The sequence below is a fragment of the Salvia splendens genome, chromosome 11, assembly GCF_004379255.2.
Source record: "Salvia splendens isolate huo1 chromosome 11, SspV2, whole genome shotgun sequence".
Taxonomy (NCBI): domain Eukaryota; kingdom Viridiplantae; phylum Streptophyta; class Magnoliopsida; order Lamiales; family Lamiaceae; genus Salvia; species Salvia splendens.
The window spans coordinates 14,432,945-14,460,901 of record NC_056042.1 but is presented as its reverse complement, the minus strand read 5'-3'; the positions used below and the strand labels follow the sequence as shown (position 1 = coordinate 14,460,901).

The 27,957-nt window shown below is 43.0% G+C and overlaps 1 protein-coding gene across 1 annotated transcript; it reads left to right on the top strand.

Moving 5' to 3' along the window:
- Positions 1-1,065: 1,065 nt before the first annotated feature.
- On the top strand, positions 1,066-27,957 carry LOC121754988 (ubiquitin-conjugating enzyme E2 4-like). Its single transcript, XM_042150277.1, has 6 exons — positions 1,066-1,127; positions 25,266-25,345; positions 25,862-25,976; positions 26,096-26,148; positions 26,279-26,383; positions 27,685-27,957. The coding sequence occupies exons 1-6, from the start codon at positions 1,084-1,086 to the stop codon at positions 27,840-27,842; spliced, it is 555 nt and encodes a 184-aa protein (XP_042006211.1). The 5' UTR covers positions 1,066-1,083; the 3' UTR covers positions 27,843-27,957.

The following is a 27,957-nucleotide window of genomic DNA, read 5'->3' as shown; positions in this document are numbered from 1 at the left end:
TCTGGAATCCTACCATTGGAACTGCTGAACCGCCAGTTTGAATCGGTGATCCGGTGGTTTTGAACCGCCTGTTACGATTCACGATTTTTTTGAACCTGAACCGGCCCGCTTGAACCGCCATCCGGTTCGAACCGCCGTCACCGGTTCCGGTCTCGGTTTGTGAACTGGCGGTTCCGAACCGCCGGTTAACTGGCAGGCTGGTTCGGTTTGTGCATGCCTACTCTCCCTCTTGCCTCTCTCTCCTGATGTGCTTTCCCTCTGCCTCTCGGTCCTCTCCTAGCCGACCAGCCCACAGGCTCCCTCTCGGTCTTGGACTCTCAGCCATCTCACACAATCTACCACCATATGCTACCAGTCCAAGAGTGAAGCTAAAAGATCGGGAATGGATATCGGAATCGAATATCTATATACCCGATTGTAGCTTTGGATCGGGTATCATGTATCGCTCTTCTGGAATTTCGGGATCGGGTTTCCGCGTACCCGATTTGACAGTCATGTATGTAGTAGTCCTAATATAACTTGAGTTATAATTGGATATTAAATTAATGATTGAATTTACTAAAGAATTAATGAAATAAATATCCCGAAATTCTCTTCTTTAATTAATTAAATCCTTAATTTTCCATTTACTTTCATATATTAAAGTAATCATTTCTATTTTAATAGTTAATAAATAATCTTTATGTTTGACGGTCTGGATAGTGCAAAAAGGTTAAAATGATGATACTTAGAATTAGATCTTTAAATATAAGATACTTAGACTTATCCTTGGCTATACTATAATATTGCACTGTCCAGTTGAAATTAATTATGAAATTGTAAATAGTTTATAAATTTGTCCACCAAATTTAAAGGTTTATGTAAAAAAATTTGAATAATTGATGGATTTACAACCAATTAAGGAATTTACCCAAGTTAAGAAAACGAAACTTTTTGGCTGATAATTTACATAAGGGAGAAATGGTGTTGGGAAAATGCAATTTAGACAAAACCTCAATTTCATCCCCACTTTTGCTCATCCATGTCGGATAGTCAATTAACAGAGAGCATTTGGGGAAAAAACTAGCGCAATCGTAAAGAATCATGTCTTCTCCAAGCAAACGCCGCGAAATGGATTTGATGAAGCTGTAGTTACTCTTGATTTTTGTGTTTGATGCATAATTTTGTGCTTTTTTCCACAAAACTACCTCCTTGGAGCTTGTATCCACCGTTTGTACGCAGAAAAAAAAAATTCAGGGAGGAGAAAGACGCAAGAGGAATTCGCGTGTTTACTTAAAACACGCAACACGCTCATGCATGTATGCCTCAATACAAATGCGAGACGAGGTCGCGTGTTTAGTTGAAACACGCATCGGGAGCTCTCATGTTTGCCTTGGTTACGTTCCAGCATAGAATGCAGAAGCTTACTTCCACCTCGTTCACTCTCTCATTCTCAGCGACGCCCCTCTCTCCCAACGTCTCTAGCCGGCGAAAATCGAAGTGAACCTGACATTTAGATGCTCTTATTTCTATTTTAAGTGTTGTTAGGTAGTTTTTTACCCTTAATTTCGATTATTATTGCTATATATTTTAGTTGGGTATAGATTTAGGGTTCTTGGTTTGACATTGTGTGACAAGAAAAATATTGAATTTAGCCATTCATTTAGTTATATTTAGCCATTGTAAACTAACTATATAATCGAAGCATTGAACTTGGTATTGAAATTGTAAACTACTCCATATAATTACTGGTTATAGAATTAGGGTAATTTATTGTTGAATTTTGTTAAATTTGGTATTGAACTTTGTTGAATATTTAATTTTGTTGAATTTAGAGTATATGATGTTTTATCATACTTATTTTGCAGGATTGATGATGTTTGTGAGTTTATATTGAAATGGGAAAATTATTCAGCTCCTAGGTTTGGGTGTTGCTTATGATCCCCCTCGTGCAAAATTATTTATTATATTGAACGAAATGATACCTTATTATCAGCTAGTTTCAATGATATGTGAAAAAATTGGAATTGATTTGGATGCACATACGATTGATTTAACATGGAGGCATTCTGTGGCTTTTAGTGGAGTGGTCAATTATATAGCTGCACCAATGGATGAGAATTTGTTGGAGTATATGTTTGCTGAAAATCCACGTCAAATTGAACTGTTTATTGAATATACTCCTGTTACTACTGCTTTACAATTTGAACCACCTACCATTCATCATGATGTTGGAACATCTAGGAGGGACGAACATCATAGTTTTGATGTCGGGACATCTAGGAGGGATGATGAACATCATAGCTTTGAATTCAACACAGTTGGGAGGGATGTTGATGAACAAATAGATGTACCAAATGTGACATTTGATGGTTTTGATGGTTCTGATAGTTCTGATAGTTCTGATAATTGTGATGGTTCTGATTGTCCCCCCTCTGATGTACCAAATGTGGTATTTGGTTCTGATTGCCCCTACCCCCCTCGAGATGACACTCTGGAGGTGTCAGATAATTCAGGTAGTTCTCAACCAAGTGATCTTGATTATAGTGTAGAATCATGTGAAGATTCTACAGACGATGAGACACTTGATATGATGGTTGAGAACTATGTACAACCATCTCTTCGTGGGGAGCAACCTGTTCCCGACTATGTGCCTGAAGGGTTATCATTTTTTCGATCATTACCATGGAGTGGGTGAAGAAGATGTGTGGTATTGGGATGAGGATAATCCGAGACATATAGATGTTGGAACGAAATTTGATAGCAAATTGCAATTGAAAACTGTTGTAACATTATGGCATGTGGGAACAGGGTCGGATGTATGAGGTTATGAATAGTAAACCAAGAAGATGGCATGCAGTTTGTAGGGACCCATTTGGTCCGAAAAGAAAAGGCAAGGACCTCGGCCAACGATACCCATGTAATTGGGAGGTTAAAGCAACGTTTAAGAAACGCGATGGTAGCTGGTCCATCAACTCCTGGGTTGATCATCATTGTTGTATGGGAGATCACGATCCAAATGAACATGCTAATCTTACATCATCCATGATTGCCCTCTGTATTCAGAATCAAATTGAAAACGATGTTGAATTCAAGCCTTCTGGATAGTAACATATGCCAGTGATAAATTTCACGTCATAATCAGCTACAAGAAAGCATAGTATGCTCGCAGAAAAGCTATTGAGCTTGTATATGGTGGGTGGGAGGGGTCATTCAGACAACTCCCCAGCTACCTGACTGAGTTGCAGAGTCAAAATGTTGGGACAATTGTTGAGTGGTTGCATGACCCTATATTGAGTCAAGGTAATAAAAAGGTGTTCCGCTACGTATTTTGGGCATTTGAGGCAGCTATAGAGGCGTTCCAACTAGCAAAGCCGGTTTTATCAGTTGATGGGACTCACCTGCGTGGAAGACTGAAAGGTAAATTACTTGCTGCAGTTGGTTATGATGCAAATGAGAACTGTTTGCCTGTTGCTTTTGCTATTGTTGATGAAGAAACCAATGAGAGTTGGAATTGGTTTTTGAATCTCGCCAGAGTGTATATTATAATGCATGACAGGGAAGTGTGCATCATATCAGATAGACATCAAGGCATTATAAATGTCATGCAGTCTGATGTGTGGAAAGAGGTACCGGTAGGTTATCACCGATATTGTTTAGTGCACGTCAGAGCGAATGCGTTACAAAGACACAAAGCCCCCCGGAGTGAAGAAATGGGTATGGATAATGGGTGAAGTAATTGAGGAGCGGAGATATTGGAGTGCAAGACGTTCATTAGAAAAGGTGAGTCCAGAAGCTCTGAAGTACCTCGAAACCACCATAGATAGATCGCACTGGACTATGGCACACGATGAATTTCGTCGATGGGGTGATACATGTACTAACATGTTCGAGTGTTATAACAATGTGTTGTTATCTACGAGGGAACTGCCAATTAGAGCTATAATTGATATTACATTTTGGAGAACCATCAACTGGTTTGTTAACAGAATGACTGTAGCCAAATAATGTCAGACGCCTTTGACACGTGGGCTTGGCAGTTATTTCAGAAGAATGATCGTCGAAGGAGAGGTCACCATGTTAGGACTACAAGCATAGCACTTGGAACTTATGAAGTTCTAACCTATCACAGAGGTCCGGGTAGAGGCCATAATATACATGTAGTAGATTATCGTGAAAAGAGATGCACATGTGGAAAGTGGCAGACCTAGAGAATGCCTTGCTCTCACGCCGCTGCGATGTTGAGAGAGCGCAGTGATGACATGTTTAGTCATGTTGATTCTAGATACCATACATTTGTTTGGATTCACCAATATGCAGGTATGTTATTTTTGATACTTCTTATTCTTATATTATTATCATATCTTACGGTTGCCTTTATATGCAGGTGGGTTCCGTCCATTGAGACACTAAGATTATTGGTATGAACCTGAATGGACTTTGGAATGTTCGCCGGCACAGCTACTTCCTCATTCACGTGGTCAGTACAAAAGAGGCAGGATACACAACCAAATGGATGAGCGCAAAGAAGATGAGCCAAGAGCTCCACCTCGATGCCGCCTTTGTGGAGAAACCTGTAGTCATATTATGTCTGAGAATCGTGTTTAAGACTTGATTATTATGTTCGAGAATTGTGTTTAAGACTTGACTTATTATGAATTATGATGGTGTATATTTACTCGGGCCCTTTCCTTTGTTGTCACGTCTAGACCTTCTAAGTGGGAACATATCCATAGTTGTCGGGACGTGACGTATGTGCACTACTACTAGGGCGATCTAGTTGTACACTACTCCTAGGAGGGTCTATATGTTCAGTGCTCGTGGGGCGCTCCATTTAGGCACTACTCCTGGGACGATCCATTTGTGCACTACTCTCTAGAGCATCATCATCATCTATTTCCTCATTTGTTGGAGAGTGCATGATATGAACACCTGCAAAGAATGAATCTTGTGTAGTAGGCTGCCATGGTAACCCAACTCTCTCAATCGGAGTGACCCAACTTGACTGAGGTACGTCTGACCAGGTAGGAAACCAAGTAGAGGCATCTGGTGCTAGTGGATTCTACATTTGTGGCTCATTCTCAACATTTTTGACGAGGGTATCCGCATCCAAGTTGTCATCCCAATTCACATTTTCTTCATTTGCGGCTTGTGATGACCCTGGCATGTCTTGGGACATCCTGAAACGACGTGAATTACCATGCCCCCCTGTTCGGGCACCTCTTCGACCACTACCGCGAGCTCTTCGGATAAAACCCCGGGACATATCCACATCAGTGAGCTGTGTTGTAGGTATGACCGTACGTTCACTCTCACCGCAATCGTTAAGGCAGTCAAGAACAAGCTTGTTAATATCATGCATTAATCCTACGGCGTCTGCTGGGTCAAAACCACGTGACAAGTGTTACACACGGGCCAATGTCTCAACCTGTAACAAATAAAACGTGAATAGTTAATAACATAAATAAATAAAATGAAAAAACAACTATAAAAAAGTGATACTTACTTGGAGTGTTGATGATGATGCACAGGTGTTCATTCCCACATCTGGAAGTCTACCCGGCTGAGTGATATATGTAATAGTTATTCTATAATACCACTCCATGTATGCCCGAGTTCTAATCACCTGCACATGGTCTTCAAGAGGTTCCATGTAGTGGTTAGACACGAACTCCGACCTTCTCTCCCAATGTTGAATGTAAGCCCTATTCTCAATAGCCCAATTCTTCTTCGATTTTCCACGACGATTTGTTTTGAAATGATTTTCATTGAAACCCCAATCACGCATTTCTGGAATGAACGGAGTCCCTCCAAATTGTCTCACAACACGCTCACGCTCATGTGCCTCAACAATAGCCCAACACACCATGTACGTCACTGATCTCCATGTGTTGTTGTTTATCTCGAGGCATGAGTCTGACAATTGACGATCCACATATGACATCCAAATAAACTACAACAACAATTTTAAATTAAACTATTACACATATAAATCAATGAACACAAATATATATGAAAACATTATTCATTTTACCTGGCTATTTTGGAGTAATGATAACTATTCACGATAATGTCAAACAAAATGTTTGGGCGATTTGTTTATCATATATGAGCCAGTCCACCTACAATGAGAAAATTTTGTAATTTAATATGTTGTCATTAAATACACAAAAGACTTAAAACAAAAAACTTACATAAATGCACATGGAGTGTTGTCCGTATGCATACGTGTCATCACAAAATTGGGTCTCAAAGTGGGCATTCTCTCCCACACCCACAGCTGTAGGAGTACTGTCAGACCTCCAATGTCTTTACTTTTACCCATGGAAGCCTCACAAAGGTTATGATATAACGTAGCAAGTGCAACACTCGCCCAACTAATCATAGAGGCAGCCTCAACATCTCGAAGTTGAGTCAACCACATCAAAGGTATCTTACACTCTGAGCCGTCGGGTAATATCAAGCCTCCTAATAGCACAAGCATAATCATACGTGCCTGTTGAATGTAGGCTTCATCTTCTAGATCATCATCTAACGGTTCCATCGTCATCCTATTTATTAGAGCCGATGCCAAAATACCGTTTTCCTTCATCTCACTTTGAAGTGGATAGAAGCCCAACAAATCACCACATAAACTCTCCACCTAGATTCACAATAACCATTTCTTGTTAAAGGAAATCCATCTACATGTAGAGCCCATAACACTTGAATGTCCTGCAAGGTAACAATAGCTTCTCCTACAGGAAGATGGAAGGTATGTGTTTCTGGCATCTAACGTCCTCAACATCTAACAGTAGCTTCTCCTACGCGAGGTCTCTCCACTTGCTTCACCCCTTGCGTGCTGGCCGCTATAGCCCCCACCTCCGCCACCACCCGGTTGACCTCTATTCTGCGCGTCCGGTGACGCAGCTGCTCATCCTCTCTATCCATGTGGAATGAAGTTCCATTCTGCCTCCCTTTGTTGCATTATTTCGTTGGGAGGAGACGGAAGGTCCTCCGTAGAATCATTGTCAACATTCACAACCTCGATTGGTTGTGTCGGTCCTAGGAGAGTAGGGGGGTTGAGCCTCTGCCACTTAGTGGTATCGGAGTGTCGGGAGCAGCCGTGCCCTCTGCATGTGGTGGCGGTACGGATTCTGCTTCTCCGGTCGGGACGACGGCGGGTTGCGCTCCCTCTCCCTCAGAGTCATCACTATATTGTACTAAGGGAGCGACGTGTGTAGGTTCAGTGGTGCGAAGTGGGGCTTGTGTTTGCGTGGTGGATGTGGGGTTTCGGGATATGGAGGCAACGACCTTGTCCTTTGACAGGATCACTCCCATTTGGGCTTTTACAGCGGCGTAAACCGTCGCAACATCCACGTCGGAGGGGAAACTCCGGAGGATTCTTGTCAAGCGCCGTTGAGCTTCTTCGTCCACCTCGGGTAGTGGAGTGGCGGCGCTTGTTTGGGGTGGAGCGGTGGTTGGTGTAGGTGGGCTAGGGTTTTCTATATGGGCATGTGAGGAGGTTTCTTGGTTATCACTATCAGCACGGGTACTGGAAGAGGAGGATGAAGTCGAGAATTGTTTAAGCAACATTGTCACTGGTAATGTGGGTAGGTCTTGGTAGAGAAGATGATGTTCTTGAAAAAGGGATTTTAAAATTGGGGAGAATTCTTGATGAGAACAAAAGGACTGAGATCCTTTCGGCTGTTGGGATCTTCTACTGTTGAGATCCTTTCAGCTGTTCAAATCTTTGCGACTCTTCACGTACAGGCACACCTTTTCAGAGTGCTAGCTGGTAAAGCTTTTCTGATACGTTTCGTCCTTTTAATGCAGCAGTTGGCGCTTCCTGGCACCTCTTAAGTGACTGCGCACTACCTCTCATCACCTGCCCTGATCAACTCAATCACTGTACCACCAATTAAATTCGAATTGTACTGATCAAGTAGACAATATTTTTTTATGAAAAACTCTAATAGTTTCGCTTGATCAGTTTCTTTCCTCACTTCCGACTTTTAATTTTAAATTAAGAAAATAAATTAACATGATAAAAACTATTTACACTAGCTACTTAAGAAGTTGACCAGGCTCTCTCAGGATGTCACTTGATTAAGTCTTTGTCGCCTGATCAAGCAGACTTCCCATAAGTGCCCAGTCAACCCTTTTTACCTGTCTACTGGAGAGAGTTAGGCATTAGTAGTGGAATGTCGTCCACTACAAATGCCTCCATTCCTTCTCTGTATGGTTTAACCCTATGTTCATTCACTATGAAAGAAGGTGAATCAGGATCGCCTCCTTGGAGTACGATTGCTCCATTCCCTCAGATGGCGACAATGGTATAAGGACCTATCCACCTAGATCTGAGCTTTCCTGGCATCAATTTCAGTCTGGATTGAAACAACAAAACTTTCTTATCATGCCACATTTTCGTCTTTTCTTTGTACCACATGGCAGAGTCATAGGCGTCCAGGCGAAGCTCTTCCAGCTCCTGTAACTGCATTCTCCTTTCTGCAGCTCCAACCTCGGTATTCATATTCATTTCCTTGATCGCCCAGTATGCTTGATGCTCAACCCCCACCGGCAGATGGCACATCTTCCCAAATACCATTCGGTATGGGGACATTCTGATAGGCATTTTGAACGCTGTCCTGTAGGCCCAGAGTGCGTCCTCCAGTCGACGGCTCCAGTCTTTCCTCGTGGGATTGACCGTCTTCTCTAGAATCGCCTTGATTTCTCTATTAGAGATTTCAGCCTGGCCATTGGATTGTGGGTGATAAGGTGTGGATAGGCGGTGGTGGACTCCATATTTTCGCATCAGAGCTTCGATAGTTCTGTTGACGAAATGAGTCCATTGGTCAGAGATAATGGCCCGTGGTTCTCCATATCGGAAAATATGTTAGATTTCAAAAACTTCGCCACTTCTCTGGACTCACACGTCCTAGTTGCCTTCGCCTCGATCCATTTGGACACATAGTCCACTGCCACCAGTATGTAGAGATTACCTTCAGATGCGGGAAAGGGTCCCATGAAGTCCATTCCCCATACATCGAATATTTCACAGGCAATAATGGGGATTTGAGGCATCTCGTCTCTAGTAGATATTCCTCCAGTAAGTTGACATCGAGGGCACTTCTTGCAGAATTCATAAGCATCTCTATTGATAGATGGCCAATAAAACTCACTATCAAGTATTTTCCTTGCTGTTTTCTTTGGCCCAAAATGACCCCCACAAGCTAGTGTGTGACAGTGGATCATTACGTCTTCCTGCTCCCATTCTGGTATACAGCGTCGGATTACTTGATCTGCCCCCATTTTCCATAGGTAAGGATCATCCCAATAGAAGTATCGGGAATCACTTTTAAGCTTTAACTTCTGTGCTCTTGAAATTTCGTCACTTTTGGTTAACTCCCCCGTTACCAAGTAATTAGCCATGTCCGCGAACCATGACTCCTTCCTCGTGTTCTGTCATTTGCTTCCTTGGTTGGCTTGAGAATTTTCTTCCGCTTGGTTGATCCACTGGCGCTCAGGCATTGACTTGATCAGGCAGAGATGCTCTTCAGGGAAAGCCTCTGGAATGGCTTCACCATTATCTTCTTGCAGAATTCGACTTAGGTAATCTGCCACCTTGTTCTCACATCCTTTCTTATCCACTGCTTCCCAATCAAACTCCTGTAGAAGGAGTACCCATCTGATCAACCGCGGCTTTGACTCTTTCTTTGCCAAGAGGTATTTGATGGCCGCATGATCTGTATAGACAATCACCTTAGACCCAAGCAGGTAAGGCCTGAACTTCTCAAATGCGAAGACTACTGATAGCATCTCCTTTTCGGTCACATCATAGTTCTTTTGTGCCTTATTTAGAGCTTTGGAGGCGTAAAAAATGAAGTAACTTTTCTCTTCGATATTTTGATCTAATACCGCCCCCACAGCTTAGTCACTAGCATCACACATCACCTCAAAGGGGTGATTCCAGTCAGGAGAGCGTATTATTGGAAAGCTTATTAATCGGTCCTTCAGAAACTGGAATGCGCCTTGCAGGCATCTGAGAATTCAAATTCTACATCGTTCTGTAGAAGTCTTGTTAGAGGCTGGGCTATCTTTGCGAAATCTTTGATGAATCTCCTGTAGAACCCAGCGTGCCCTAAAAAGGCTCGGATCTCCTTCTGGTTGGTAGGATATGGGAGTTTTGCAATGACTGCTACCTTTCCTGGGTCGACCTCTATTCCCCTGCTTGATACTAAGTGGCCCTAGAACTATTCCTTCAGTAACCATAAAATGACATTTCTCGAAGTTCAGAACTAAATCCTTCTGGCGGCATCTTTCCAATACCCTGTTCAGACTATGCAGCCCTTGATCAAAATCATCCCCATAGACAGTGAAATCGTCCATGAATATCTCAATACAATCTTCCAACAGATCCGAGAAAATGCTCATCATACATCTTTGGAAAGATCTCAATACCCGTTGTTGGTCGCGGTGTGGCTTGGCTCCTTCCTCCAGCCGGATGTGATGCATACACAAATCCGGGCTAATTCCCACCAATTCTGTCAGCTTCCAGCCGATAGCCTTCTGATTCCTTCGTAATACTTCCAGTAACTTGTCTTCCTGCCCTTGGGTCAATCGACTGTTTATAATGACGGGCATAGTTTTGTCTTCTCCCAGGAAAGCGTACTTTAGATGCGGTGGAAGGGGTTTCAACTCCTTCGCGGGTTTTGGCTCTTCGGTGGGCAGAGGGTTTTCTGCAGCTTCATCACCAAGTGGCTTTCCTTGATCAAGCTGCTTTGCTAGGCTGGATACTGGAGCTGTCTTACTCGACCCAGTTGGCCTTGGACGTTCACAAAATTCTGTTATTGCTTCTGCGACTGCTTGGTCATTCATTTCTCCAACCTTATCTGACTCAAACCACTCTTCTACTTCCTTTTCGACCTCTTCACTACAGCGGAGTCCGTGAACTGCCTATTTAAAAATTCTTCTTCCAAAAACTCCTGTAACAAGGGCTCAATTACATCCACGGAATACACGTTCTCTCCGTCGGCTGGCCTTTTTATGGCCTCATCTATATTGAATGTATACTGCTCTCCCTTAAAGTCCAGACTGATCGTCCCATTGCGGACGTCTATGATAGTGCTGGCCGTGGACAAGAATGGTCGTCCCAGTAGGACTCCACTCGACTCTTTTTCCGTGGGTTCTGTCATCTTGATTACGAAAAAATCAGCTGGGTATAGAAAGTTATTCACCTTTACAATAACATCTTCCAGAATTCCTTCGGGGTGAATACATGATCTATCGGCCAACTGTATCATTATATCCGTGTCGACTAGCTTGGCCTCTCCCAGCTTCTGATAGATGGAGTATGGCAGAACGTTGATAGAAGCCCCCAAGTCACACATGGCGTGCTCTACCTGAATGTCTCCGATTGAAATTGGGAGTGTGAACATTCCTGGATCAGTTTTCTTGGAGAGAGGTCACTTCTCTGGATTACGGCAGAGACGTTCTCATCTGTAATCAGTCTCCCTTCCTCATTGACCTTTCCTGCCAGGTAGTCTTTAATGAACTTACTGATCGGGGGCATTTTTAACGTCGTTAAGAGCGGTACCTTTACATCCACGTCCTTGAACATGCTTGCCACATCGATTGTGGCATCTTTTATTCTTGTCACCATTCCACGGTACGGATAAGGCTTGACCTTTTCAGTTTCTTCCTTCTGACCTCCTTCCAAGGCCTCTCCTCCCACCTTTTCCTTGCCTCTTTCTTCCATTTGACCTCTTTTATTCTTCCTCACGGCTTGCTCCAGAATCAGTTGGTGGAGATATCGCAGGATGGCTGGGGCCTTGGTAGACCTTCCCTGACCACAGGGATACTTCACTAATATTCTCATGACCAGGTGGTTGCATAGTGGCTTCATTTCTCTTTAACTTGCCCAACGATACTGCAACTTGAGAGAGTTGTTTCGTCAGCATTTCCAACGCCGCCTGTTGCTCTTTTTGAGCCTCCTGGATTTCCCGCATTGCATCATTTGGATGGTGTGGTACCAATATTTCTACGTGGCTTTCGTTGGGGTGTCTGTTGTGTCTTTGATTCGACGGACCTCCACTATAGTTAGGCTGCCGGTAGTCTGATTGCCCGTAGTGTTCTTGCTGATATCGCGGCTGGTGTCGATTTCCCGAGTGCTGATTTCCCCCTAGATGTGATGGGATGCACATGACCATCTGGTTGTTCGGCTGCCTTCCCTGGTTGATAAACTGAGTGGCTTGGTGTTGGTACCCCCATTCTCCTTCCTGTTGTCGGCTTGACCAGTTAGTTTGTCCTCCACTTGACCAGTTCCCTTGAGGTCCACTTGACCAATCTGCATGACCTCCTTGCATTCTATTCCCTCCATTGTTTGGTCTATCCAAGATTCGAGCTGGCCAGTTGGATTGCCCGTCAGAGAGCTGTACCTGTTGTGGTTGGTTTTGATTCTGATCAGTCCATCTGAAGTTGGGGTGGTCCCTCCACGGAGCATCTCTCTGCTTCCCCTGGATCCAGTTGCCATTTGTGTTCCAGTGGCCTATGGCGTTTACTTGCTCTACCTCAGGGTGAAACTCGCAGTAATAGTAATGATGATCTTTTGGCGATGGCGGCTGCGGCACATATTGTGTCTCCTTCGGTGCAGGCTGTGGCGGCAGTCTCATTTTTTCTATTGCTTCCAGCAATTTCTTATCCATCTGCTCAAATTGAGCCTCCAGCTTTTCATCGTTGCGCGCCTCAGCTGCTTGCACTGCTCCTCTTCTGTACTGCCCTCGAGATGTTTCGTACGACCGCTTAGCCTCAATTAACCTTTCCAGTATATTCTTGGCTTGGCTAAATGCGGTTTTCTAGAAGTCCCCTTAAGCAGCGAGGTTGAGATCATTCTTGCTGTCCACCGTGAGTCCACCGTAGAAAACAGAGTATATTTCCTTCTCCTCCATTTTGTGATTTGGACATGCTTGAAGCAAGTTTTGGAATCTGTCCCAATACTAGCCAAGGGTTTCATCGTACTCTTGCCTTGCCTCTGTAATTTCCCTTTGTACTTGCTTGATCAGTTCGGCCTTGCTGCCTTGGTTAAGTGGTATTTCTGCACATTTAACACTTGTTTTGCGCGATAAACCGATCAAGTAGCATGTATTTCACCCTTAAACCGATGGATGAAATGAGCCTTATCAAACTGCTCACACTTAAAACATACTTGTCCTCAAGTATAAAGAAAAATAAAAGAAAAAGATAAGGCAGATTTCAGGCATGGTTTACTTATTTCACTAGTAAAGGAAAACGAAAAGAAAAACAAAACTTTAAGATAAAAACACGTATTCACATGTATGCATTAGACCGAATAATTTTCCAACAATCATACCCGAGGTCGAGGTCAATCCATTTGTCAGTAGCTTGTGTTCCTTCTCCTTCGCCTTTGCTTGATCAAGGTGTCAGCTTTTCAAGATTGCTCAATTTAAAAACCACTGTTGGATTCACTCAGTCACTCATTTCTTACCAGAGATGTTAGGACTACACAAGATAGTTCCTTAAAGTCTTTGTTTTGGGTTGTAACAGGGCTCAAAGGTAGCAACGTGTTAGGTTAGGGTCCTAGGGGTTCTATGTTTAAATATAAAATTTTTAAAGAAAAATCACATGAGTCGAAAGGCCAAAGATTTGACTAAACTCGCTGGATTAGAATTGAGATATTTATTTCTTGGTGCTCCCTCTTGGTCAGATTTCGACCTTTAGCCTTATAACCTTCGGCTTATTATTATTTTTACTTTTGATTTCCTGGGTCAGGTTACAACTATTTCCTGCACCCCTTTTTTTTTCAAACCTTTTCATTCTTTTCATATGATCAACCTGATTGTCTAACTTGATCAACCCGGCTACCCTTTATTCCGACCATTCTTATTGCTATCCCCCTTTTGTTTCCCTTGACAAACTTCATTTCTTTGACCATCTTTCCTCATGTGATATGAAACTTTGAATTTGGTTTTAAGGCTTCAAAGAAAGGGAAAGAGTGTATGGGCTCGAATTGGCTACTAGGGGGTGCCTTGACTAATGAGGCGGGTTTGTGGAACGAAAGAAGAACACGGCTCAAATGGTTAAGTCCTAATGCCTTTAGTCATTACTACTTGTACAATTTTCATCTCAATATTAAAAGTCAGCCTCTCGTAATTTTTTTCTTTTGTAAAAATAGTAGAAAGTGTTCTACTTTTGGCTTATAACTCACATATAGAGAGGCTTCACAGTTGGTTTAGAAATTGAGCGTTTCCATCATACTTGCATCATTCAAATTGATGAAGTTTTTGCAATTAAGTTTTACATGTGAGCATACTGAATCATTTTTCTAACTCTCCCAAAAAGTATTCAAATCTTCCATTTATCCAATTTCATGCATATTGCCTATTTATTACTACCTGAAATTTGTTAATTTTGAGAAAATTTTTTAGCATGTATGATTTTATTGTAACTAACCCGTCCCCCTCCCCACTGCATATGAACTCGTCCTCGAGGGACTGGATGCAGTGGAAAGAAGGGTTAGGCACAGGCGATGGCATAACAACAATCAAGGGAACTTCTCATACTAAGACCAGACATCTGGCTAAGTGTGAGGCAGTGCCGACAATCAAAAACTAGCTAATCAAAATAGAAAAACAGAACTTAAATATGTAAACGCATGCAAACAGAGATAGCAAAAATATCATGCATACTTCTCACACTTAGACCAGACATTGGGCTAAGTGTAAGAGAACAAAAGAGCATGAGTATATACAGATCAACAAAAAAAATTATTTGTAAACTTAAAACGAGCGGAGATATGGGGGGTGTGTACTTCAAAGTTCCCTGGGGGGTTGACTCGGAGACGCTGAAGGTGGCCTATAGGACATTGGGTGCCGAGGTGAAGGAGAGCTTGTAGAGGGAGGTGGTTGCATAGCGAGGGTCAATTGGCGAATATCTTGCAAGACCCTGGATAGAGCGACCAGCTGGGCATTCGAATTCTCCACCAGGTGCGTTAGAAACTGCTCCACGCGGAGCCTCCATTCGATGATAGCGTGTGCAGCCACCTCTGGTTCTGCTATGGTTGTTAGCTCCAACCTCTGCTGTGGTTGTCTGTCGGGGCTTGCCGGTTGTTCCGTCGTTATCCTCCTGTTCCCGCGCCCGGCCTCCTCTGTCTCCGCCTGCCTGATCTCTTGTTGCTCTGCCTGCTTCTCCTTCCGAGCCTTCGAGATGAACCGAAGTCTCCCGTCGCGCAGTCGTTCAAGCACCTGAATTCTTACAAAGAAATCAATGTTAAACAGTTCAGGTTTTGGGCAGCGACTGGGAAGCTCCACACCCTCCTGGAATTCCAGGGTCCAGTTTCGCCTTAGATATGCTCCGAGAAGGTGGTAGACATTGAGGCGGCGGACAGGTTGACTGGCAATCTGACTTATCGAGTAGGCAATCCAATAGCCCAGGTGCACTCTGCTTTGCTCCTTCTTGCACCACATAAAGTAGAGCTCGACCAGAGTAAGGATTGCCAATGTATTGACTTGGCCAAGGAGATTGCAGGCTAGGTAGGCTTGGGCAAGGCGGAGGGCCGGATTAGCAATATGGTCCCCTCTGGACTCAGAAGCTTTAAACTCGAGGGCACGTCCGTTGCACAGGCTTTGTCAGGCTGCCTGCTGATAAAAATTCAGGCTCATCTTTTGTTTATACCCGAACACCCGGAAGGAGACGCTCCTAGCCTCCAAGTTTGTACTTCCAGTAAACCGGAAGAATGTGAAGACTTCTTTGGCCAGGCTCGTGGGCACGAAGGCATCCTCGATCTCCAGCAGCCAATCAATACCAATCCCAGTAATGTACTGGGTAAATCTATCCTCAACCCGGATCGTCTCCAAGGCTGGCTGGTGGGGTCTCCTGCCTGCCTTCATCTGCTTTGTAGCCGTCACCCTATGGAGGACCTCCTCGTTCCACTTGGGGTTTTCAAATACCAGCATCTGCCAGAGGAGGTCCATGGTCAACACCACTTGGAGTGTCAGGAGTAGCCATGCCCTCTGCATGTGGTTACGGCACGGATTCTGCTTCTCTGGTCGGGACGACGGCAGGTTGCGCTCCCTCCCCCTCAGAGTCATCCTCACTATATTGTACTAAGGGAGCGACGGGTGTAGGTTCTGTGGTGCGAAGTGGGGCTTGTGTTTGGGTGGTGGATGTGGGGTTTCGGGATATGGAGGCAACGACCTTGTCCTTTGATAGGATCACTCCCATTTGGGCTTTTACAGCGGTGTAAACCGTCACAACATCCACGTCGGAGGGGAAACTCAGAGAATTCTTGTCAAGCGCCATTGAGCTTCTTCGTCCACCTCGGGTAGTGGAGTGGCGGCGCTTGTTTGGGGTGGAGCGGTGGTTGGTGTAGGTGGGCTAGGGTTTTCTATATGGGCTTGTGAGGAGGTTTCTTGGTTATCACTATCAGCACGGGTACTGGAAGAGGAGGATGAAGTCGAGAATTGTTAAAGCAACATTGTCACTGGTAATGTGGGTAGGTCTTGGTAGAGAAGATGATGTTCTTGAAAAAGGGATTTTAAAATTGGGGAGAATTCTTGATGAGAACAAAAGGACTGATATGTAGGCGGCTTGGGTAAAAGTGATGTACGAATCTGAAATCTGCTTTTTATAATGAAATCGCGGCTGTTGGGATCTTCTACTGTTGAGATCCTTTCGGCTGTTCAGATCTTTGCGACTCTTCACGTACGGGCACGCCTTTTTAGAGTGCCAGCTGGTAAAGCTTTTAATGCAGCAGTTGGCGCTTCCTGGCACATCTTAAGTGACTGCGCACTCCCTTTCATCACCTGCCCTGATCAACTCAATCACTACCACCAATTAAATTCGAATTGTACTGATCAAGTAGACAATAATTTTTTATGAAAAACTCCAATAGTTTCGCTTGATCAGTTTCCTTCCTTACTTCTGACTTTTAATTTTAAATTAAGAAAATAAATTAACATGATAAAAACTATTTACACTAGCTACTTAAGAAGTTGACCAGGCTCTCTCAGGATGTCACTTGATTAAGTCTTTGTCGCCGGATCAAGCAGACTTCCCATAAGTGCTCAGTCAACCCTTTTTACCTGTCTACTGGAGAGAGTTAGGCATTAGTAGTGGAATGTCGTCCACTACAAATGCCTCCATTCCTTCTCTATATGGTTTAACCCTATGTCCATTCACTATGAAAGAAGGTGAATCAGGATCGCCTCCTTGGAGTACGATTGCTCCATTCGCTCGGATGGCGATAATGGTATAAGGACCTATCCACCTAGATCTGAGCTTTCCTGGCATCAATTTCAGTCTGGATTGAAACAGCAAAACTTTCTGGCCTATCTTTAGTTCCTTCTTGCGAAGGTTCTTATCATGCCACATTTTCGTCTTTTCTTTGTACCACATGGCAGAGTCATAGGCGTCCAGGCGAAGCTCTTCCAGCTCCTGTAACTGCATTCTCCTTTCTGCAGCTCCAACCTCGGTATTCATATTCATTTCCTTGATCGCCCAGTATGCTTGATGCTCAACCCCCACCGGCAGATGGCACATCTTCCCAAATATCATTCGGTATGGGAACATTCCAATAGGCGTTTTGAACGCTATCCTGTAGGCACAGAGTGCGTCCTCCAGTCGACGGCTTCAGTCTTTCCTCGTGGGATTGACCGTCTTCTCTAGAATCGCCTTGATTTCTCTATTAGAGATTTCATCCTGGCCATTGGATTGTGGGTGTTAAGGTGTGGATAGGCGGTGGTGGACTCCATATTTTCGCATCAGAGCTTCGATAGTTCTGTTGACGAAATGAGTCCCTTGGTCAGAGATAATAGCCCGTGGCACTCCATATCGGGTAAATATGTTAGATTTCAAAAACTTCGCCACTTCTCTGGACTCACACGTCCTAGTTGCCTTCGCCTCGATCCATTTGGACACATAGTCCACTACCACCAGTATGTAGAGATTACCTTCAGATGCGGGAAAGGGTCCCATGAAGTCCATTCCCCATACATCGAATATTTCACAGACAATAATGGGGATCTGAGGCATCTCGTCTCTAGTAGATATTCCTCCAGTAAGTTGACATAGAGGGCACTTATTGTAGAATTCATAAGCATCTCTATTGATAGATGGCCAATAAAACCCACTATCAAGTATTTTCCTAGCTGTTTTCTTTGGCCCAAAATGACCCCCACAAGCTAGTGTGTGACAGTGGATCATTACGTCTTCCTGCTCCCATTCTGGTATACAGCGTCGGATTACTTGATCTGCCCCCATTTTCCATTGGTAAGGATCATCCCAATAGAAGTATCGGGAATCACTTTTAAGCTTTAACTTCTGTGCTCTTGAAATTTCGTCACTTTTGGGTAACTCCCGCGTTATCAAGTAATTATCCATGTCCGCGAACCGTGGCTCATTCCTCGTGTTCTGTCATTTGCTTCCTTGGTTGGCTTGAGCATTTTCTTCCGCTTGGTTGATCCACTGGCGCTCAGGTATTGACTTGATCAGGCAGAGAGGCTCTTCAGGGAAAGCCTCTGGAATGGCTTCACCGTTATCTTCTTGCAGAATTCGACTTAGGTGATCTGCCACCTTGTTCTCACATCCTTTCTTATCCACTGCTTCCCAATCAAACTCCTGTAGAAGGAGTACCCATCTGATCAACCGCGGCTTTGACTCTTTCTTTGCCAAGAGGTATTTGATGGCCGCGTGATCTGTATAGACAATCACCTTAGACCCAAGCAGGTAAGGCCTGAACTTCTCAAATGCGAACACTACTGATAGCATCTCCTTTTCGGTCACATCATAGTTATTTTGTGCCTGATTTAGAGTTTTGGAGGTGTAAAAAATGACGTAACTTTTCCCTTCGATTTTTTGACCTAATACCGCCCCCACTGCATAGACACTAGCATCGTACATCACCTCAAAGGGTTGATTCCAGTCGGGAGCGCGTATTATTGGAGAGCTTATTAATCGGTCCTTCAGAAACTGGAATGCGGCCTTGCAGGCATCTGAGAATTCAAATTCTACAACGTTCTGGAGAAGTCTTGTTAGAGGCTGGGCTATCTTTGCGAATTCTTTGATGAATCTCCTGTAGAACCCAGTGTGCCCTAAATAGGCTCGGATCTCCTTCTGGTTGGTAGGATATGGGAGTTTTGCAATGACTGCTACCTTTGCTGGGTCGACCTCTATTCCCCTGGTTGATACTACGTGGCCAAGAACTATTCCTTCAGTAACCATAAAATGACATTTCTCGAAGTTCAGAACTAAATCCTTCTGGCGGCATCTTTCCAATACCCTGTTCAGAATATGCAGCCCTTGATCAAAATCATCCCCATAGACAGTGAAATCGTCCATGAAGATCTCAATACAATCTTCCAACAAATCCGAGAAAATGCTCATCATACATCTTTGGAAAGTGCCTGGAGCATTGCAGAGGCCAAAGGGCATCCTCATGTATGCGTAAGTGCCAAAGGGGCAGGTGAACGTCGTCTTTTCTTGGTCATCTGGGTTTACAGCGATCTGGAAATAGCCACTATAACCATCCAGGAAACTGAAGTACTATTTCCCTGCCAACTTCTCCAGCATTTGATCAATGAACGGCAGAGGGAAGTGATCTTTCTTTGTGGCATGGTTCAGCTTCCTATAGTCTACGCACATTCTCCACCTAGTAACTGGCCTTGTCGGGATTAATTCGTTTTTCTCATTTTTCACCACTTGAATCCCTCCTTTCTTAGGTACCATGTGTACTGGGCTGACCCAATTACTGTCGGGAATGGAATAGATAATTCCGATTGAAACCAGCTTGACAATTTCTTTCAGCACCTCTTCCCTCATGTTGGGGTTGAGTTTCCATTGTTGGTCGCAGTGTGGCTTGGCTCCTTCCTCCAGCCAGATGTGATGCATACACAAATCCGGGCTAATTCCCACCAAGTCTGTCAGCTTCCAGCCGATAGCCTTCTGATTCCTTCGTAATACTTCCAGTAACTTGTCTTCCTGCCCTTGGGTCAATCGACTGTTTATAATGACGGGCATAATTTTGTCTTCTCCCAGGAAGGCGTACTTTAGATGCGCTGGAAAGGGTTTCAACTCCTTCGCGGGTTTTGGCTCTTCGATGGGCAGAGGGTTTTCTTTGATCAAGCTACTATGCTAGGCTGGATACTTGAGCTATCTTACCCGACCCAGTTGGCCTTGGACGTTCGCAAAATTCTGTTATTGCTTCTGCGACGGCTTGGTCGTTCATTTCTCCAACCTTATTTATCTCAAACCACTCTTCTACTTCATTTTCGACCTCTTCATCTATAGCGGAGTCCGTGAACTGCCTATTTAAAAATTCTTCTTCCGAAAACTCCTGTACCAAGGGCTCAGTTACATCCACGGAATACACGTTCTCTCCGTCGGCTGGCCTTTTTATGGCCTCATCTATATTGAATGTATACTGCTCTCCCTTGAATTCCAGACTGATCGTCCCACTACAGACGTCTATGATAGTGCTGGCCGTGGACAAGAATGGTCGTCCCAGTAGGGCTCCACTCGACTCTTTTGCCGTGGGTTCTGTCATCTTGATTACGCAAAAAATCAGCTGGGTATAGAAAGTTATTCACCTTTACAATAACATCTTCCAGAATTCCTTCGGGGTGAATACATGATCTGTCAGCCAACTGTATCATTATATCCGTGTCGACTAGCTTGGCCTCTCCCAGCTTCCGATAGATGGAGTATGGCATAACGTTGATAGATGCCCCCAAGTCGCATGTGCTCTACTTGAATATCTCCGATTGAAATTGGGAGTGTGAACATTCCTGGATCAGTTTTCTTGGAGGGAGGTCACTTCTTAGGATTACGGTAGAGACGTTCTCATCTGTAATCAGTCTCCCTTCCTCATTGACCTTTCCTGCCAGGTAGTCTTTAATGAACTTACTGATTGGGGGCATTTTTAACACTGTTAAGAGCGGTACCTTTATATCCACGTCCTTGAACATGCTTGCCACATCGATTGTGGCATCTTTTTTTCTTGTCACCATTCCATGGTACGGATAAGGCTTGACCCTTTCAGTTTCTTCCTTCTTACCTCCATCTGAGGCCTCTCATCCCACCTTTTCCTTGCCTCTTTCTTCCACTTGACCACCTCTACTGGATTCTCCCTCTTCCTCACGGCTTGGTCCAGAATCAGTTGGTGGAGATATCGCTGGATGGCTGGGGCCTTTGTAGACCTTCCCTGACCGCAGGAATACTTCACTAATATTCTCATGACCAGGTGGTTGCATAGTGGCTTCATTTCCCTTTAACTTGCCCAACGATACTGCAACTTGAGAGAGTTGTTTCGTCAGCATTTCCAACGCCGCCCGTTGCTCTTTTTGAGCCTCCTGGATTTCCCGCATTGCATCATTTGGATGGTGTGGTACCAATATTTCTACGTGGCTTTCGTTGGGGTGTCTGTTGTATCTTTGCCTGTAGTGCTCTTGCTGATATCACGGCTGGTTGTACTGTCGATTTTCCGGGTGCTGATTTCCCCGTAGATGTGGTGGGATGTACATGACCATCTAGTTGTTCGGCTGCCTTCCCTGGTTGATAAACTGAGTGGCTTGGTAATGGTACCCCCATTCTCCTTCCTGTTGTCGGCTTGACCAGTTAGGTTGTCCTCCACTTGACCAGTTCCCTTGAGGTCCACTTGACCAATCTGCATGACCTCCTTGCATTCTATTCCCTCCAGTGTTTGGTCTATCCAAGATTCGAGCTGGCCAGTTGGACTGCCCGTCAGAGGGCTGTACCTGTTGTGGTTGGCTTTGATTCTGATCAATCCATCTGAAGTTGGGGTGGTCCCTCCATGGAGCGTCTCTCTGCTTCCCCTGGATCCAGTTGCCATTTGTGTTCCAGTGGCCTACGGCGTTTACTTGCTCTACCTCAGGGGAAACTCGCAGTAATAGTAATGATGCTCTTCTGGCAGTGGCGGCTGCGGCACATACTGTGTCTCCTTCGGTGCAGGCGGTGGCGGCGGTCTCATTTTTTCTACTGCTTCCAGCAGTTTCTTCTCCATCTGCTCAAATTGAGCCTCCAGCTTTTCATCTGTACTGCCCTCGAGATGTTTCGTACGACCGCTTAGCCTCAATTAACCTTTCCAGTATATTCTTGGCTTGGCTAAATGCGGTTTTCTAGAAGTCCCCTTAAGCAGCGAGGTTGAGATCGTTCTTGCCGTCCACAGTGAGTCCACCGTAGAAATTAGAGTATATTTCCTTCTCCTCCATTTTGTGATTTGGACATGCTTGAAGCAAGTTTTGGAATCTGTCCCAATACTAGCCAAGGGTTTCATCGTACTCTTGCCTTGCCTCTGTAATTTCCCTTTTCAAGGCACTTATTTTAGACGCTGGAAAGAAACGATCCAGGAATCTCATGCGGAATTCAGCCCACGTCCTGATGGATCCTTCCGGCAGCCTTGACAGCCAGACACCCGCATCGCCCTTGAAAACGAAGGGAATAGCCTTAAGACTGTAATCTTTGGACGTGGATCCAACTGGCACAGGCTGAATATCACAGTATCTGCAGAATTCTTCCAGGAAAGCATACGGACATTCCTTCGAAAGGCCATAGAAATGGGACAAAACGGCCAGTACTCCTGATTTGATTGCGATGGTCCGCATTCCAGGAGTAGCGGCGATGGCATGTGTGGGCTCTCTCTCATCATGAGTGTGTAGAGAGCCGATTCCCGAGTCGTCAGCGACAACGGCCAATTTTGCTTCCTTTCCGCCTTGCCAAAGTAATTTATAACTCCCAATTTTGCACAACTTTAACAGTAAAGCGGCAAGTTCGGGGTCGATCTCACAGAGAAGTTGGTGTGTCGAGTGTGTGAGTAGTGAACAGGGGGGTTGGCTGCTGCCACACTTTAACTTGGGAGTTTTTAGCTACTGGTTTTAATCTAGACAAAATTAAACTAGCTAGCTTGATCAATGGAAATTTAACTACTGGATCAAGTGAATTACAGGTAATAACAGAAAAGTAAATGCGCGGATTAAAAGCGAAAATAACTTTGATTAAACTAAAAGCTAAGTACAACGTGAAATTTAAACTAAGCTAACACTTTGGAATCTAAGAAAACGGTAAAAACTAAGAAAAATCTCAGCGGGAAACTTAACATAACGCTAATAGAAATGAATATTCTGCAGCACTTCCTTTCGGCCTTTAAACTAAGCTATCTAACTAAGCTGGAGAACTGAACTAAACTAAGCTAGAGAGCCGAACTAAACTAAGCTAGAGAGCTGAACTACGCTAAATAACTAAGCTAAGCTAAACTAGACGGAAAGTAAAGTCTCGGATGCCTTCTTGTGGTGGCACACCCTCTATTTATAAGCTCGATTCGACCGCCAGCTGGATAACGATCTTGACAGGGAATATTCGCTTATTCTGAGAGTGAGCGACTCATTGATTACTACGTGATGTTCTTCTAGAATGACGACGCTTTTTGGTTACAGATTCGTGACTCAGCTCCATCCTTGCGTCTCATATTCCAGCACGTGTCCCCTTCTAGAACGTCGTCCTTGATAACAGAATGGTGCGCTGTATCCAACTCATTTCCTCACGTGTTCTTCTTCTAGAAGCCAACGGTCCCCACCTAACTGCTTGATCGCTCCCCCTTGATCAACTCCCCCGATTCTTGGCCTTTTATCGCCTTTTGTACTTGCTTGATCAGTTCGGCCTTGCTGCCTTGGTTAAGTGGTATTTCTGCACATTTAACACTTGTTTTGCGCGATAAACCGATCAAGTAGCATGTATTTCACCCTTAAACCGATGCATGAAATGAGCCTTATCACCATGCCTTGCGAGATATGTGAATGCTGATAATGCAATACAGAATGATCTTTTGGTCCATAACGCGACATCCTAATAAAATCAACAATTAACTAACATATTTAATTATAAAGCAAAATTTTGATACAAATGGCAACAGCAGTAAAAGCAAATGGTCTATACAAATACAAATCAAATTTAGATATTCTAACCATAAATCAAAAGCAATAAAAACTCTAAACAAATGGCACCAGCATAAACTCTATACAATTTTCTCATTTGTATTTTCATATCACACACGTTACGAAATGCCATAAATAAAAATGATTGCCTCCCAAATTCTAGTACGTACTACTGCATATCTTTTTTTTAAAGTAAGTCTATATTTTTTAAAATAAACTAATTATACTTGTAAAAATTATTCACTAATTGGAACCAATTCCAAAATCAAATTAGGAAAAATATAACAAACTCATCAATTTAGAAAAAAGGTATGCTCGACCCTTCTCGTTCTCCAACCTATGGTGAAATACCCCAAATTTAGCCCTTCATTTTAGGTATAGGGAATGAAATAGTGATTGGAATGGGAAGTTATTACCTTGATTTACAACGAAAATTGAAGCTTGGGAAAGAGACTGTAGGGAAGTTATTACTTTTGAAATGGTGAAGTCAAGTCAGGGAAAATCTCCAAATTCAATAATTTCACACCAAATTCAACAAAATTTCACTACCAAATTCAATAATTTAACATAAATTGAATGCATATTGAACCAAATTCTAAAAAAATTCAACAACAAATTCAATAATTCAACACCAAATTCAATAATTCAACCCCAAATTTCAAACCATGAACCCTAAATATATACCCAACTAACATATACTCCATCTGTCCCTCTGTAGTAGAGGTGCTTCATTTTTCAGCACCTGTTTTGGAAAAACGATAATAAATAATTAAAATAGAGAAAATGTAAAATAAGAGAAAGATTAATATAGAAAAGACTTTTAACTATATTATTCTTTTTTACTTTACTTTCTCTGTACTTTAACTATTTATTATAATTTTTTCAAAATGAGTGATCAAAATGAAACTCATCTACTACAAATGGACGGAGGGAATACCAATAATAATCGAAATTAATGGTCAAAAATTACATAACACCACTTAAAATAGGAATGAGAGCAGCAAAATGTTGGATCCACTTCTATTTTCGCCGGCTGGAGATGTTGGGAGCAAGGTCTCGTGCTGAGTGTGAGTTGTGGTCGCTGTGTGAATGAAGGCCGAAGCATTAGCGCGATGCGTGTATAAGTCAGACACGCATGAGCCTGCTGCGTGTATAAGGCAGACACGCATTAGCGCGATGCGTGTTTTAAGAAAACACGCGAATTGCTCTCGCATCTTTCCCCTCCCTGGAATTGTTTTTCTTGCGTACAAACGGCGGATACAAGCTCCCAGGAGATAGTTTTGTGGAAAAAAGCCCATAATTTTGCATATGTTTGATTGTGGATTTCGGTTTCCGTTTTTGGTTTAGGATGATGACTGACTATAAGGTGGATATGATCAATGATGGCATGCAGGAGTTTCATGTGCAATTTAATGGACCCAAAGAAAGAAATTATTTTCTAATTGTGAATTTATTTTTTGATGATCCATCTGCTTATTTGAGCTGATTTTGGGCTGCCTTTTCTGTTCTTATAATTTTATATTGCTATTTGGATTTGTGATTAGGCGTTGTTTTGATTTGATTTGAGGTTTATAGTTGAGCTTAGGATTGGAGGTTAGATGGTAGTGTTTTCAACTTCAGTTGATACTTAAAATGAAGTTACATCCTTGATAAGATCTTGGCTTTTGAGGTTTGAGCTAATTCTGTTGTCTTGCATCATGAGCTTGGGTTTATTGAATTTGATCATTATGTTAACACCTGTGATTATCAATTCTTACACTCACCTCATTTAATCGACTTATGGCGAATTTGGTGTCCGATTGTGAGGTTGTGTAGATTGCCGGTTTCTTCTCTCTTGTTAATCTTGGTGAATGTTGTAGCTAGCTTGCTAATTTGCCTGTCCATGATGAAGTTTTCTTATATCGAAAAGGGGGTTTTGCCCCAAATTTTGGGGTGTATGACAGGTCCTTATCAAGGAGGTGTTTGGAAGATTAGGGTGGAACTGCGAGATGGTTATCCGTATAAATCTCCTTCCATTAGTTTTGTCAATAAGATTTACCATCCAAATGTTGATGAGATGTATGGTGCTCACACATTGATCTTCTCTAGCAGATTTTTTGGTTCGCACTGAATCTAGTATAATGCTTGTAGAAATTACTACATTGACTTCAACAGTTTGATTCTCATTTATTTCCCAGGTCAGGTTCTGTGTGTTTAGACGTAATCAATCAGACATGGAGTCCCATGTTTGGTAAGTCGAACAGGTCTTCTCTCTCTCTCTCTCTTGATTGTGGACTGCTTTATTGCTGCATCTTTCAGGGTCTATTGGTGTCTGACAGTTGTTTGTATCTCTTGCTTGATCAATTTATTTGTGTTTTCAGACCTAGTGAATGTGTTTGAAGTGTTTCTTCCACAACTTCTTTTATACCCGAATCCATCAGATCATTTAAATGGAGAGGCAGCAGCTTTGATGATGCGTGACCGCGATGTATAATTTTGACACAAATTCGTAAGCATAATTTTGACTAGAAGATGCCTCACCTGATGATGCTACCTATACAGACGAGTGAATATATATAGATTAAAAGAGAACTGAGTGGATGGTTGGGTGCATGAGAACTAGGACCGAAATACAGCGTAAACATGTGCTTCGTATGTGGGTCTGGAATAGCTGTATGTTGCTCCAGTTTCTTTATCTACTCTCTTAGCTAACTTGATTCCGATTTCCATTGCCGTTCATGTATCTGAATCAAGTATCTGTGCATCATGCATCTGATTATTGTTGTTAAAAAATGGTTCTTTTGACGTGAGTGGTTACCATGTTTAAGAATCACATGATAGTTGGGGTCTGAAGCATTCTAGTTCAGATGATCCCCGTCGGCGATTCTCATATTGGATAATCGGTTATTATTATCTTTATACGATGAAGCCATATATGCTAAAATCACAATTAATTATCACTCATCAATCATGGACTTCACCACGGTTGCTGCACAAAATTTTTGGTGTAAAAGTTTATTGGGGCATTGGTTATGGTTATTTCTCACATGCTCTATGAACCACTCCATCGTCCAAATAAACCAGTTTTATGTTTTACGTGGGATAATTACTCTATGCTAGAGTTTATCTGAAATCTATAAAATGAATTATTAAAACCATGATTGCACCACCAAAAAACCAAAGTATAACCAGTAAGGACATTATTCAAAACTGAGCACAAAACTGCTTCAAATTAGCGAGAGAGAGGGTGGGCCCGCACGCACACACACATGATGAGGTATAAACTATGAAACTGTAGTCGGAAGATTGTTGGTGATAATGAAAACTATGGGAATGTTGATGCTGGACTAAGAAAAGGGGGAGATGCAAATCAACATAAGAGATTTCGGGGACAATAGCCTGTGTTTGTGGTTGTCGAACTAGCGAAATACATGATACCGAAATATGTATTACCTAGCCTAGGTGAATATTGCTTGCATCTACATCTTAACTCCCAGGTCATGTTTATTTTTCTCTATCTATCAACAGTAGGTAAATACAAAATATTGAAGTTGCTGCTTCTTTTCACATTAAATGCTCTCTTGTTTTTCTGTAGTTGCTATCTCGCTAAGTTAGGTGTTATAGTTTTCTCATGGACAACCACAATCTTTCATTTATGGTGGTTGTCTACTTGTTGGAGTGCTATGTTATGTTACACAGTTTTCTCGCCTTGATGAATGAAACTTGTGTAGTTTAGTATCTTGCTGTCATTCCTTCCTTTTTCTTCGATAATAACTTCATACAAGACTCATCACACATCAATTTTTGTCAGAGTACTGTGAAAAATATGCGAAGCCCACCGATGCAGCAGGGGTCGCCCCTGATGAAAAATCTAGTGACGAAGAACTGACGGAAGATGAATATGCGTCCAGAGATGAGGAAATTGCTGGAAAAGCAGATCCTTGAGAGGAAATCAGACAAGGTTATAACTGTTTGTCTGTCTGTACATTATATGCTGTTGTGTGATGATAATGTTTGAAACCTGTCAGTGCTTATATGCTTATGAAGAAAGTTTCATTTG

Bases quoted from the DNA above. Each gene is read 5' to 3' on its own strand.
- LOC121754988 (XM_042150277.1), top strand. From the start codon at position 1,084: ATGTCTTCTCCAAGCAAACGCCGCGAAATGGATTTGATGAAGCT. The intron at 25,977-26,095 runs GTATGGTGCTCA...TTTATTTCCCAG, and splicing joins CATCCAAATGTTGATGAGAT to GTCAGGTTCTGTGTGTTTAG. The intron at 26,149-26,278 runs GTAAGTCGAACA...TTGTGTTTTCAG, and splicing joins GACATGGAGTCCCATGTTTG to ACCTAGTGAATGTGTTTGAA.